The sequence below is a fragment of the Callospermophilus lateralis genome, chromosome 2, assembly GCF_048772815.1.
Source record: "Callospermophilus lateralis isolate mCalLat2 chromosome 2, mCalLat2.hap1, whole genome shotgun sequence".
NCBI classification, from domain to species: domain Eukaryota; kingdom Metazoa; phylum Chordata; class Mammalia; order Rodentia; family Sciuridae; genus Callospermophilus; species Callospermophilus lateralis.
In genome coordinates this window covers 100,972,521-100,986,376 of record NC_135306.1, presented here as the reverse complement: position 1 = coordinate 100,986,376, position 13,856 = coordinate 100,972,521, and the positions used below count along the sequence as shown (strand labels likewise).

At 46.5% G+C, this 13,856-nt stretch overlaps 1 protein-coding gene across 1 annotated transcript in view; it reads right to left on the bottom strand.

Annotated features, from left to right (window-relative positions):
* The window catches only part of Kirrel3 (kirre like nephrin family adhesion molecule 3), a 126,642-nt gene extending 113,249 nt beyond the window's left edge, over positions 1 to 13,393 (bottom strand). The window contains exons 1-2 of the mRNA XM_076841599.1: positions 13,321 to 13,393; positions 11,655 to 11,732 (exon numbers count right to left, since the gene is read on the bottom strand). Of these exons, the coding sequence (XP_076697714.1) occupies positions 11,655 to 11,732; positions 13,321 to 13,393 (151 nt within the window). The remainder of the gene's footprint in view (positions 1 to 11,654; positions 11,733 to 13,320) is intronic.
* Positions 13,394 to 13,856: the final 463 nt, after the last annotated feature.

Sequence of the window (13,856 nt, the reverse complement as noted above, 5' to 3'; positions counted from 1 at the left end):
GTTATTTCTTTTCTGAGTACTATTTTCTTGTGTGGAAAATGGGAGTAATAGAAGATACCTCTCAGGGTTGTGGGTATGGTAAAACCAGGTGCAATGATAAATGATAAATCAATGTCTGTGGTGGCAATGATTTGCCTATAGTAGATGTTCAATAAGTGTTTATTGAGCAGATAAATGAAAAATAACATGTCCCACTTATATATATTACAAACCCTCTTCCAAACAGTTGAGCTTGGATTGGAATCTCACAATGTTCTGGGCTGATTTTTCTCGTATCCATTATAGGATGGAAATGCAGGCCCAAAATGGTTGCCCAAGGCTACCCAGCCAGTACCTGGAGCCAGCATTAGTTTCCTATCCTCTGGGGGCAGCATTACTTTTACCTGTGCTCCCTGGACAGACCCTCCTCTGCACTGGGAGGCTGAGCTCATCCCTTCTGACTAGCAGCCCCAGCTCTCTGGAGACCAGCCCAGAGCCTGTACTGACCTCTCCAGCACAGCCTGGAGGCACAGGGAAGTGGAGCTTTTAACTGACCATTTCATTTTAATATGCATTTAGCCATTTATTCATGAAATATTCATGTTTCTCCCCTTGGTGACATGCTCATACAAGTCTCCCAACACTATAAATATGGATGAAAGTTATTAGTCATTGTTATTTCTCTCACTATCCCACCCCTTCCCTCAACACACCTTCTGTTTTGATCTCAGCAAAAATGGGACTGAATTGAGGGTATTAACCTGCAACGCTAATAACAATGTCTTGCGTTTGATGGCACTTTATACTTTTCCAAAGCACCTTGCACAGCCATTATGCAAATTTTATCCTTACAGAGAATACATGGAGGAAAGAGGGCTAGCATCTAGAGTACACCCATTTTGTAGATGAGAAAATATAGGCTAAAAGAGATTAAGGTCAAGGTCACATACCTACTCAGGAACAGAACTAATGTTCAAAAACATATTTTATTTGTTTGTTTTGAATCCTAATGAACTGTTCTCTGAAATGGAGTGGATTTGCTCCATGCAAAGCAATAATAATGTCATTTTTTGAGTAGTATTTTATAAAGAGTGCTCATCCATGTTACTTTACTGTCCCCACAAGGCAGGCACAATTCATTCTCATTTGACCAAGCTCCCACACTAGCTGGTGGCAGACCCAGGCCTTAAACCGTTATTCCCCAAAGTGGATTCTAAGGAACACTAGGCCTATTGCATGCTACAGGCAACATGATTCCGTAGGCAAGTGAGTTTGGGAAACTCTGTGAACCGTCTCCCCCTTCTGATGCTTCACCAGGCCCCTTGGTGTATTAAAGTCTCCGAGACGTTCCTTAGGAGAGAGACTTGTTTAATTAGGTCTCGCCTAGACTTTCCCTACCTTATCTGACCGAGGAGGCTGTGTTTCACAGAAAACCTATTAACGTGCCATAGAAATGCTGCTCCAGGGAAGTGTGTGCGCACTGTCCCTCCTCCCCTGCGCTTCTGGAGACAAGGCTGGGGAGATGAGCACAGGGGTCAGGGATGGAGAGAAGGCCTGCTTTAGCCGACCATAGGGCTGAAGGGCTCCCTACCCAGGTTGCTTCCTTTTCTCCCTGCGCCCCCGGGCAGTGAAGCCAAGATGATGCATTCAATATTAGGCACAGTTAGCCCCACCTACGTCTGGGGCAGGATCAGAGGGACAACCTGACTGTCCTGGCAGGGTCTGTGGGCAGTGCACCATGGGGAGGTAGTCCTGGGCCAAGAAGAAGTGGACAGGGACACACAGCGTGTCTCAGTCATGTCTGTCCTGAGGGCAGTGGGGGATGTTACCCTACTCCCATCACCCACACACAAAAGCTCCTGGAAGCACGATGGAGGTAAGAAGACCAGGGCTTGCCTCTTTGCTTTATGTTATAACAGCTGCATGTCGATAGGAAATGACCCAGTCTCTCTAGATCTCAATTTCTCCATCCATAAAATGGGATGAAACCCCTACCTTGGGATATGGCGGGGATTAAATGACATAAGTGTGTGAAGTTCCTCCCTTGTCCCATGTCTTCATGGGTTAGCTCCTTTCTCTGAGCTCTCAGAAGTCCCCTAGTGTCTCTCCATTCAGAACAAATGGCTTTCTTCACCTCTGTGTCCCAAGAGTGTGACATCTATACACTGTACGTCTCTTTGGCTCTTGTACCACCCTGCCTTCAGTTTTCACTGTGAGCTCTCTCCCCACTGGACTCAGAGGGTTGTTGCAGCCCTGCTAGGATCCTGTAGGCTGGACCACTTCAGAGCCTGCAGGCTAGCTTCCAATGGCTGCAAAGGCCTCACGGAGCAGGCCAGCGGTTCCTGGAGCTAACAGCCCTTGACCCATTCCCTACAGGAGCTGCTGTTAAATACCTCACTCCTCGTGTGCCCTAACTTTGAGGTATGTACTCTATAGCACTTGTCAGAGTTCCCACTGAGATCAGGCTTCAGCCACCCACAGTGGTAGCAGGCTGGATGACACCCCTGTGTTGGCCTTCCACTTCCTGAAGCAATTCCCTACAGCCTTTCTGGTCCCCTCTGCACCTCCAGATGAATGATCACATCTAATTCCTTGCTTAGGGTCCACTTCTAGGGGACCATCTTCCACCACTGACTAGCCCCTGACCCCCACACCCAGGCACATAGTTGGCAACCTGATAAATCCTAAGTCAAACAGAAATGAGACATAAGAACAGACACAAGAGTGGCCTCTCAATCAGTGCAATGGGGACAGTAGGCTGGCCAAAGTGATGGCTGGACAAAATGCCTGCTCCCTTCCACATCAGGGATCATGCACAGACACACTCTCCCCTCTGTACCTGTCCAGCCTGATTCCTGGTCAAACCTTAGTGAGTGCAGAGGAGCCGTGGTCCAGTGTCCATCATGGATGAGAGGAGAGTGGCTTGGTGTAGGGTTTTGAGATCCTTTCATGAATAATGGTTGAGAAGTGCTTCTCTTTACTACTAAGAATGGTGGTTGTTCCTAGTCCATTTGACTCAGAGTTGGGGACTATTACATTGCTCTATTTATCCCACCCTCGGTATGCAGTTACTGAAACTGTCACCGTGTCCTATATTCCATAGGCCATTATGTGTATTTCAAACCATTATATAAATGGACTAGATTGGGTACTTCTGAATGTCATTAAACTCCTCCCATACAAGTAACAACACCGTTTCCATAGAAACGAATACATTTCAGAAGGGAAGGCACCGGGAAGAAGCAGGTGGCGTGGGTGGGGGGAAACAAGGCCTTGGGATTGCTGCCTCCGGAGCCCTGGCCTGGCACTGTGACATGACCGCTCTGTGGAGGTGGGGCGAGCTCCTTCGGGTTTTTATTGACTTTCCTTTGATGAAAGCCCTGGATAATTCATCTCAGCCCGAACCTGCTCATTCCAGCACACAGCTCTAAAAACTTTATGGCACTGCAGGCCATTAAGCACCCTCATTTTTTTCCCACTCCTCTGTGACTTCCTGCAGACCCTGGGGAGGGTCAGCATTCAATCAATTCATAGATGAAGTTTCTAGACTAGATGAGGATGGAGCAGAGAGAAAAAAGGAGGCCTCATCAGGACACAGTCGGCTTTGGGGGAGACCACGGGCTCTTGCCAGTGGTTGCTGCTCAGGTCACTCAGTCCCTTTGTCAACAGTGCTGTTGGAATGTTAAGATGAAGACTCTTTGGATGGAAGGAGCACTATATGTGGAATCCCTTTACGAGAGCCTGGCTGAGGGGTTCCCGTGACTTGGTTAGAAGTGAGTTTCCTGCCTCTGGAGGGATTCAAGCATATATTGAAATGGCCTCTTTTTATTTATTTCCCTCATAGTTTTATTGTTATATTATAATTATACGTAATGGCGCGATTCAATGTTACATATTCATACGTGCACACAATATGGCAATATTGGCCAATATCATTCCCCATATTTCCCCTTTTCCCTCCCTTCCTGTACTCTACTGATCTCCCTTTGATTTCATGAGATTCCCCACCTTTCTTTTCCTTTTCTTTCTCTCTAGCTTATGTATGAGAGAAAGCATCCAACCCTTGACTTTTCTGACCTTGGCTTATTTAACATAATGCTCTCAAGTTTCATCCATTTTCCTGCAAATGACATAATTTCATTCATCTTTACAGCTGAATGAAAAGTCCATTGCAATGACTTCTTATACTAAAAACAGCTAGATATCACTTTCTCCAGGAAGCCATCCTGGGTGCTCCTCATCTCCAGGTTGATGACTCTTCTTCTCTTCTCCCATAGCTCTTTATTCATCCTCAATTACTGTAATTGGGACATTATATTGTAATTGCTTATATGCTTGACATCCGTGGGGGCAGAGACTGTGCCTTTACGTTCCAGGGTCTAGCCCGTGACCAGGCACTGAGAAGGACTGGGTATATGGTTAGTGTTCATTGAGTCTCTACTGTGCTGGTGCCTGGTGGGGAGGGAAGTTGAACCAGCAGAGGAACTGTGCATTAGATGACATTTTGTCCCTCCTGGCCTCAAGAATCTCTAGTTATATGGTGCTAAGCCAGCTCTGATTATATCTGGGATGGAACCTAGCATCTCTCCGACTCCTAAGCCACAATGCTTGATCATTAAGTGTACGAGTCACAATGCAAAAATGAAAAGCTAAAACCAAAATCAAGCACAAAACAACTGGTGGGAAGTGTGTCCCATGTCTCCAAGTGGAGGGCAACAATTTCTGAGGACAGAGATCATGTCCATGATCTTGGGAGCTTCTGTGCCTGGCTCAGTGCTGGGCCACAGGAGGGGATGACTTTACTCTTTGTATTTGCCCATGTCGATATTCAAGGGACCAACTTCCCTTCCATTTCCCCAGGACCTGTGCTGCTTGTCTCAAAATATGGCTCGAAACTTGTGGCAGGCAGGTGTCCCTGATTGATCCACTTAACCATGTCATCCTCAGACTTTAAGAATAGCATAGTGAAGTGGAGAAAGAACTAGATAGGTCAGAAGATTAGGTTCTAGTCCTGGCTTGACTGTCCCCTGGCTGTGTTATGCTGAGCAAGTCACATGCCTTTCCTGAGTTGCAATTTTCTCTTCTCCAGGTGGATTTAGTAAGTTTTTTTCCCTAAGAGTTTGTGATTCTCAAATTGTCCAGCTCTAGCATCTTGGAGATATGGACCAGGGGCAGAAATGGTCACTGTCCTCACTTTGCTGTTACTGATCATTCTGTGCAAACTCTATGCTAGGCTCTGGGGGCATAAAAGAGACAAAACAGAACTTACTTACTGACAAGGGAGACGGCTATCAATTAAACAATTGCAATATGAACTCATGTGCAAACCGAGTTAAGAGGGAAGGGATGAGGCTCTACTAGAGCACTTAGTACAGCTGCTTGACCTAGACTGGGGAGGGTGGGTCAGAGGAGGCTTCAGTGGGGCAGATATTTGAACTGAGATTTCTAGGATGAGCAAGAATTAACATGTGAGGGGTTGGGGAGAGGGTGTTTCCAGTGTGACATGTATCCCAAGAGGAGGAACTAGGAAAACCAAGGCCCCATGTAGGCAGGAGCATGCTGTCCTTGAAGAGCAGGAAGAAGGACCATGTGATGGGGTAGAATATTAAGGAAGTAGAATGAGGCCCTAGAGGTAGGCAAGAACCAGATCACACAGAGACTTATAAATCATGCAAAGGATTTGGGCATTTTCCAAAATGCAATGGAAAACCATTGAAATAATTTCCAGAGGAACATGACATCAGATTTGTATTGGAAACATGGCTCTGGATGAAGCGTGGAAAATGAACTGACTAAGGACAGAGATGGGTATTGGACATATGGATGGGGATGGAGAGAGGCAGGTGGATTCTAGAGACACTCAGGAGACCAATGTCCTAGGACCTGGTGAGGACTGGATATGGGCATGAGAGAAAAAGAAGTTTGAAAAGGATCTTGGTGGACTCTGCAGCATAGGCGACACCCCTGCCTTAGACAAACATTTCTCCAGTAGGAGAGATGTCTGGTGGCCAGAGGAATGGGCCTGGGACACAGTTCTAGAATCCTCCATTGGATCATGGCAAGAGAATGGAAATTGTGGGTCTCTTGTTCCAAGATGCTGAGTGAATTAAATAACAATCATAAAGTGCCCCGGAAATCTGAGTCTTGCTATAAATAATAAACAGGGACGTTATACAAATAACCAGCTTTGCAGCCCCAGTGGAAGAAAACACATCAGTAAGAAAAATGAAATAAGAAAAAATGCACCCAAAAGCCCCAAATAACAAAATGACAATATTAGCTAACATCCCGGGGGCTCTGGCAGGCAGTGGAGAAACGGTCTCAGGAAAATGATTGTGCACCCTTAGCATGAGCCAGAGTGTGGCTGCCACAGTTCGGGTGAAAAGTGCTGCACCAGTGAGGCTCATTCTTCCTGGGGTCAGGTCCCACAGGCCACCTTACTCCTGCTTCCCCTATGCCCTGAGACAAATGCAGCTCATCTGCACGCTTTCTAAACTGCCTCTATGCCACCAAGAGTGGAGATGACAGTGGTCTGATCTGGCCCTGTGAGAATAGACAGAAGAAAGAAACACATCTTTCTTAGGAGGTTGCCAAGAAAAAATTAGTTGACTCCCTCTTACTGGTTCCTTTGGTGACCAAGGCATTTTAAAAATCATGAGATGGGAGCTGGAGATGTAGCTCAGTGGTAGAGTTGAATCCCCAGTACCACACAGACAAAAAAAAAAAAATTATGTGATGGGAGATGAGAACAAGGTGCAGACAGGGCATTGAGAGCCAAATAAGAGTTTTGCATAATGACATTTAGAACCGTACAGGTGATCTTATCTGACATTATTCAATCTCTTGTAGGAGAATATTGAAATCCAGATGTCCAGAGACTTGCCAGGGGTAAGTATTCACAGTTGGCACTTACTCCCTGACTTGTGGGGCATCTCTATCCGCCCCCATGAATTCTGGGGAATTCTAATTCTTCTGTGGAAGTTTTAAGCTCAGTTTTATGGATTAGGGATGGGATGTAGAAAGAAATAACAGACTCCCACACCATCACAGATAACTTCAGGGCTGTTGGAGATGCCAGATTTTCATCCCTCCAGGGCTCAGCATCCCTCTTAGGGCTGACAGGTGGAGATGGACACCACAGTGGAGGAGCGTATGCACACAGAGCCTGGACTAGGACCATGGCATCATCTAAGAGCTGTGGCCCAAGCAAGAGCCAGTAGGGGGCCAGCTGTCTGTGGAGCCTGCTTTCTCCTTCCGCGGTGCTCTGGCCCCTCCCCAGGAAGCCCTGCGTGTGCAGTGAGCATAGCTTCCTTTACTAATCACTCAGGAGGGATGAATGGGACAGTGCTGGGAGGCATTTCTGCTTTCCCTTCACTGAGCTGGGAGAAGCAGCCGGTCACTAAATGAATGTCCTAGAAATCTGCTGCCTGCCCCCTCTGCAACTGGGGATGGCACCCACATGAAGAAGGAGAGCCCTCCTGTGTAGTCCCACCTTGGCCTCAGGGGCTGGTGGGAAGGGGAGGTCAAAGCTTCATGCTTCCTCACCCCTTAAGCATCCTCTTCCTCATTACCTCTTCTCAGCAGTTCTCTCATGGAATTTTCTGGTTCCTTAGGAATGAATTGTCTTTCCTGACTGTTTCCTTGCTCCAAGTCTCTCTTGCCTTCCGCCCTTTCTTTCTCCTTGCCACTTCCACTTTCTCTGCCTTTCTAGCCACCCTGAAAAACCAAGCCAAGTTAAGGAGTTAGGGGGCTTCTGCTCGGTTCCTAATCTCAGCCTCATCTTTAAGAATTCCCAGAGCCCTGAGAGACCACAGACCAGGACTAGAGTCCACTTCCTGGTCCTAGTAAGTGGCTCCATGTTCCTGAGTTGGCAGGCTGCACTGTCATCTCTGAGGTTGTCCATGGTTCCAACATGCAGGGCCACTGAGCTCTCTGAGGCAGGCAGAGCTCCTCACCTGATACCTGTGACAACTTTCTGCTCTGCCTAGGAAGAAGCCAGCTCTGGGTCAGCCACGCTCAGTAAGAAGGTGGTTCTGGTGGCTTCAGGCAGAAGGAGTCATCGGGGGAGATCTGAGAAAGGGAGGTGAAGGGTGTGTGTGTGTGTGTTGTGTGTGTTGGAATGAGGGGTGAGAGAACAGTAAGAACAGAGATTATGGGTCATATCTGCCTAGAGACACCCAAGAACGCCCAGCAGTAGGTGGGGCGAGGCAGGAATGCGTGTGGAGAGCAGGAAGATCACCCCGAGGAAGGCCTGGCCCTTCTGCTCTGCTCACCTGCCTCTGCTCTGGCCTCCCAGGAAGGGGCTCCAGTCCTGGGATTGGAGTGAGAGTCTGGGAGTGGCTGAATACGTGGAGACTCATTTGGTGGAACTCTCGGCCTCTGTCTGCTCTGCTGGATGAGCTTCTTCTCAAGACACACCTGACACCTACAGGTGATTGGTACATTCCTTTACTGTCACTCATTCAAATAAAATGAATGCTTAAGTAAACTTTGAGTGTGCAAGACCCAAGGCCTGGGATGGGTCCAACATGTAATTGCAAATTGTATTAAACACAACAAAATGAAGGAGGAGAGCCCTCCTGTGTAGTCCCACCTAAATGAATAGACTGGTTGCCATGATGGAGCGTATGGTGGGGAAAAGGGGTGCTCAGCTTGGATAAGGCATATGGCAGGGTCTCTGTGGAGGTGACATTTACACTGCGATGTGCCCTAGTGTTTTTATTGTGAGCTCCTTGAGGGCAGGGATGATGTCTTATTCATTTTTATATCTCCAATGGTTACAAGAATGCCTGGCACTTATTTTTTGGCATAATTTTTATAATACTCGATGAATGTTTGATGCAAGAAGAAATGATCTCCTCCCTGCAATTGCTTTAAAGTGTGCTGCTTTTAATCACAGGAAGACAGTGACGGCAAACAAATTTGATATTCTTATGGCCAGCCTGTCTTTATTCCCTCCTTTCTTGTCTGCCCCTCATTGATTTTTGTTCATATCGCCATTGGATGCCTCAGATGTGTTGAGTCCAAACAGGAAAGAAAACACACACACACACACACACACACACACACACACACACACACATCCCTGCATTACCAACCACATCCATCCCTGAGAATGTTGCAGATTCTCTCTGCGAAGCTATTAAGCACTTCCAAATAGAGCAAACCTCTCATTGACTATCACATGCCTCCTTAAATGATCTTTGAATTGCATTTTCTTTTTTATTGCTTTGTGTAGTTTAACAGCACCAATTGCGATTACTCTAACTTATGATAAATCCCAGATCTATAAAGCTCCTGTTCATTCATTATTTTCCTTTTGCTCCTTTTCAAGCTGTTATTTTTTTTTGGAATATAGTGAGGAGGGGGAAGTGGAGTGAGAAGAAAATAAAAAGATACCAAATTAACAGGGAAACAAGTGAAATAGGGGACCACTTGTCCCTGGGTGACAGACGCCCTATTAAGATACTGTTAGACAAAACAAATATGCTTTCGTACAGCACAAGCAGGTCTTTTGTATTTCTTCTGAATTGGAAGTATAATGATCACCGCCTTATCTTTAATAGAAGAAGCAGCTAATTGTTCCAGTATCTTACTAATTCCAGCAACTGGAAGAAAAATAATTATTTTTTTACTATTTTGCCAATTGTTCAATTTATACCAAGGTATGTTGTGTGGCATGAACAGAGATTTCTGTTTCTTGATTAATGTCATGACTGCTATCCCAGTTCAATTATTAATATGTGTGAATTATAATTATTTTTGGGTATTAGTATGAGATAATTATAAACCATAAAACAGCTCCCCATGCTTGTGGATGCCTTTTCTTATCTGAAGATGTGTTGGAGGTTGGGCACGTGAGCTTTAGAGAGAAACGTGTGTAATGTAGCACTGGGGGTAGCAAGGATGTCTGGAGTAGAGGAAGTCCTCCCTCTTCCTCACCTCCATGTTTCCCACCTCTCCAGAGACCAAGCTGACCCACCTCCTGCGCCTCTCCTGCTCCACTCACACCCTCCTTTCACCCTGTCTCCGTTTTATTGGTTGAGACTTGTAACTCAGCACACATGTTGGCTCAGCTTGCTCACCACCCCTCATCTCCATGGTCACCTAGAAGCTGGGGTCAGAACCCTGGAGCTTGGAGTTTCAAATCCAACCCAGCTCCTGACTTTTTGGCTTCCCTAATCCCTAGGAACCTTGGTGCTGCTTTTCTAGTGAGCACGACCAGCAAGCGAACATGTCAGTTCAGCACCATGGACAGGAGCACACTATCTATGTCAGTTCAGCACCATGGACAGGGGCACACTATCTATTCCTGCAAATGAGAAATTACAGCCTAGCACTCTTGTCAAGGTGGCAGTGTTGGGAGGGGTCCGTTAAGAAAGAAAGGAAGAGAGAAAGAAAGTCAATGAAAGAGATTGATGGGCAGGACATAGAATATTTAGACCCCATACTAACTGTGCTCAGCCATGGGACTCCCCTAACTGAGAAGCGGCTTCCAGAGCCTTCTTATATAGAGAGGTGGCAAATGGGGGAGGTGAACGCTTCCTGGGCTTAACTGTGCTGACCTAATTCTTATCAGACTGTCACCATGATGGGTGCTTGTGGCAGAACCATAGCTGGTAAGTGCTCAGGTCTGGAGCACATGGGGTCGTTGGTGTTATAAATGGTGGGCTGGGAGCAGAGTCACGCTGAAAGTCACAGGAAGAGGGCACTAGAACTCCGCTGTGGTTGGCCTCTGGGGGACACAGGGGATGGAGGTGAGCTTCCTCCTCCTTTCCTGGAGTGGGGATGAGGCTACAGAGGCTCTGAGTCTTGGGAGGAAGGGGCCCAGCTCGTGGCAAGTGGGGTTGATGGGAAGCCAAGGCTTCATTTGTCTGACTTTAATGAATAAATGGCATCCCTGGCCATTGTTTATCTACTTTTGAATCCTGACAAACAGTCTGTGGCATCTGATGAAGAGGGTTATTAGCTGCACGAAGACAGATGGCCGGGGATAGAGAGGATTGGTTCTTTATTACAGCAGGCCCATAAGTGACGGCACTTCTCTTCCATCCAAGCCTCTGCGTCAAAGTTAATACTTTCTCCAAGTCTTCTGTGACTCAGGCAAGCCTCAGAGGAAAGACCGGGTACAAGAGGAAAGCAGAATGGCTTGTGAGTAGGAGGGAGAGGCAGGTCAATGGAGTTGGAAAAGGACAGATTTCCAAGTGCAAGCTCTTTGAGAATAAAACACTCACATAGCACTTACTATAGTCCAGGCACTGTCTTATTCTTTAAGATTCTCCTAAGTGCTCTGCAAGGTGCTATTTATTCAATAGGCATTCAAGAACTGTGAATCATTGAAGAGAAGGACAGAGATGTTTGGATTAGAAAGATGAGAAAAGCAGATTTAAATGGCCCGGTAGGTGGGTGAGGGACAAAGCTAGGGAAGAGACAAGAAGAAAAGTAGAGGACCCAAAGGGAAGAGGGTTGATAGCAAAAAAGAAAAGGCTATGGGTCAGCATCCTGTGTCTCCGCCATTAGCTGCTCTTCCCCATGTTACTATGCAGACAGGTTCCTGATAATCCAATGGAGCCACCCACTCTCTGAGATGTCTCAGGTTCCTCTGTATCATAGCCATAGGGCATAGTTCCTTGCCTCCATATCACCCCTGAGACAGTAGAGAGGTTCTCACTGACCTTCATTCATTCTTCGAAACTTGTCCTTGGCCATATAGCCCAGCACCAGACAGCATCCTCTCTTCTGGAGGCCCAGCTCTGGAAGAAAAGCATAGGTGGGTGAGTTGAGAATGAGTCTGATATCAGGGGAAGCCCCTCTGTAAGAGGCTGTGAAGTTTGTTGCTCTTATAAACAGGATTTCTTATTTATTTAACAAACATTTATATAGCACTTACTATATTCCAGGCATAATTTCAAGTCAGTAGTTCTTATTCGTGTCTCACAACATCATGCAAGATCATTTCCCATTTGATATCATCCCCATTTACGAATATATTAAATAAGTAACCTTAGATGAATGAGCAGATGGCAGAGACAGAATTTTGAACCTATACCGTGTGGCTCTGGAATCCATGATCATAACCATTACTCTGGGCTATTGAGGACCTTTATTACCCAAGCTTAGGGAAAGTGACAAAATCACCTTGGGATTGTGGTCAGACCTGCCAGAGGAGAGGCAGGACTAGTTTCTGGTATCTTAGATGAGAGTACAATGATATAGACATAGTGGGTACCCCAGAGTGAAGGTGATTGGGTGAGTTCAAGGGAAGATGTAGGAGTTGAGGTATAGGCAGAAGGACTCTCTATTTTTCGGAATGGGTGAGTTTCTGGGACTTCCCTATGTTGAGACACCAATTTAGCACTGTTGTCCAGCATTTAAGAAGTGGAGACTAAGAGTTCAGGGGTTGGAGAGCTGAGAGACACAAGAACCCACAGAGCTTTGACCCAACTGGAAAAACAAAATGGAACAATAATAAAAAATAAATAAATGTCTCTTGCAACAAATGCAAGAGACATTTATTTATTTTTTTTCACAGTATTTTGTAAATCAGTGCCTATTGTGTGGAGCATTAGAGTAGAGTACATCTGCCTCATGAGACGAGACGGCAAGCTTTCCTCTCTGGTATTTATCCTTTGATCCTGATTTGTCTTAAGCAAATCAGGGTTCTTAAGCAATTCCATACCCAATTTCCCATTTAATGCTCACAACAGCCCCTGGAGGTAAGCAGATGGGCTAATGCTATTCATGTGACACAGATGGGAAAATTGAGTTTCAACAACGTTAAATGACTACCCTTGATTATTTTAGACTCCTCATCTCCACCTCTTTGTGTACATATCATACAAATGTGACAGCTGCCATAAACTGGGAAAATGGGGAATGTGATTTCTGGAAGAGGGAAAGTGACTACTGTTTCCCGGAGTTCCTGCCAGGATTCCCAGGCACCTAGCTGCTTCCTCCCTTCTCAGAGGACAGTGAGTGAGGTGTCATGCAAATTCTCCAGGAGACTCTGCATGTGTCTGAGCTCCAGCCAGTCCGTGCCTGGGCTGTTAGGGACAGACAGAGTGGACTCATCCCTCCTCCTGCCTCTCCATCCACTTTCTGCTGTTCAGGTCCCCCCTCCAAGGTAGCAAGATAAAAGGGAGTGTAGGGCCCATGAGAGACAGATAAGTCAAGCTTGGGGGCTCCTGCCCTAGAGAAAAACAAAGCGTGGCAGGCGGTGGCAGAATGCCACGGCCCAGGGAGGTCGCCTGCTTTGATCTCCTGATTCTTTAAAGGGGTTTATTGACTATCAGTAAAGAGCAGAGAGGCAGATCTGAGGGTGCTGTTTCCAAAGGCACTCACTTCTCTTCCTTCCCCTGCACACTCGCTCGCTGATCTGAAGGCGCAGCCAAACCGCCCTCACTTCAAACAGCATCACATCTCAGGCACCCAAATTGACGATGTTAAGTTCTTCCATCCAAGGCCTTGGCCCTTTCTTCAGGGGCTCCTGCTCTGTCGAGGGCCGTGTGGATCAAAGCCCCTTTGATGTTTACTTACTCTATTTGTGGATTCTTTCTAACAACCACCTCCAAGAGGCAGGAATGCAGCATGCCAGGAGGGGGCCAGTGGAAATACAAGCTGTGAGGAGGCGCTGAGCTTCATCCAACAATAGCTTCTTGCTGGAGATGGTATTGAAACCTCAGCATGCTGAAGACAGGCATTAGAATTCTAGGCGTTGCCCATCATTGGAAGGATACAATTGCTGACGATTCCTATTATATTTGCCATTGACTTTTTATACCCATTTAAAGCAAATAGGAACCTTGGCAGTGGTTGCTAATGAGAAAGAGAGTCTGAGATCCTGGACTGAGCCCAGGGGAGTTCCGAGGAAGGAGGGC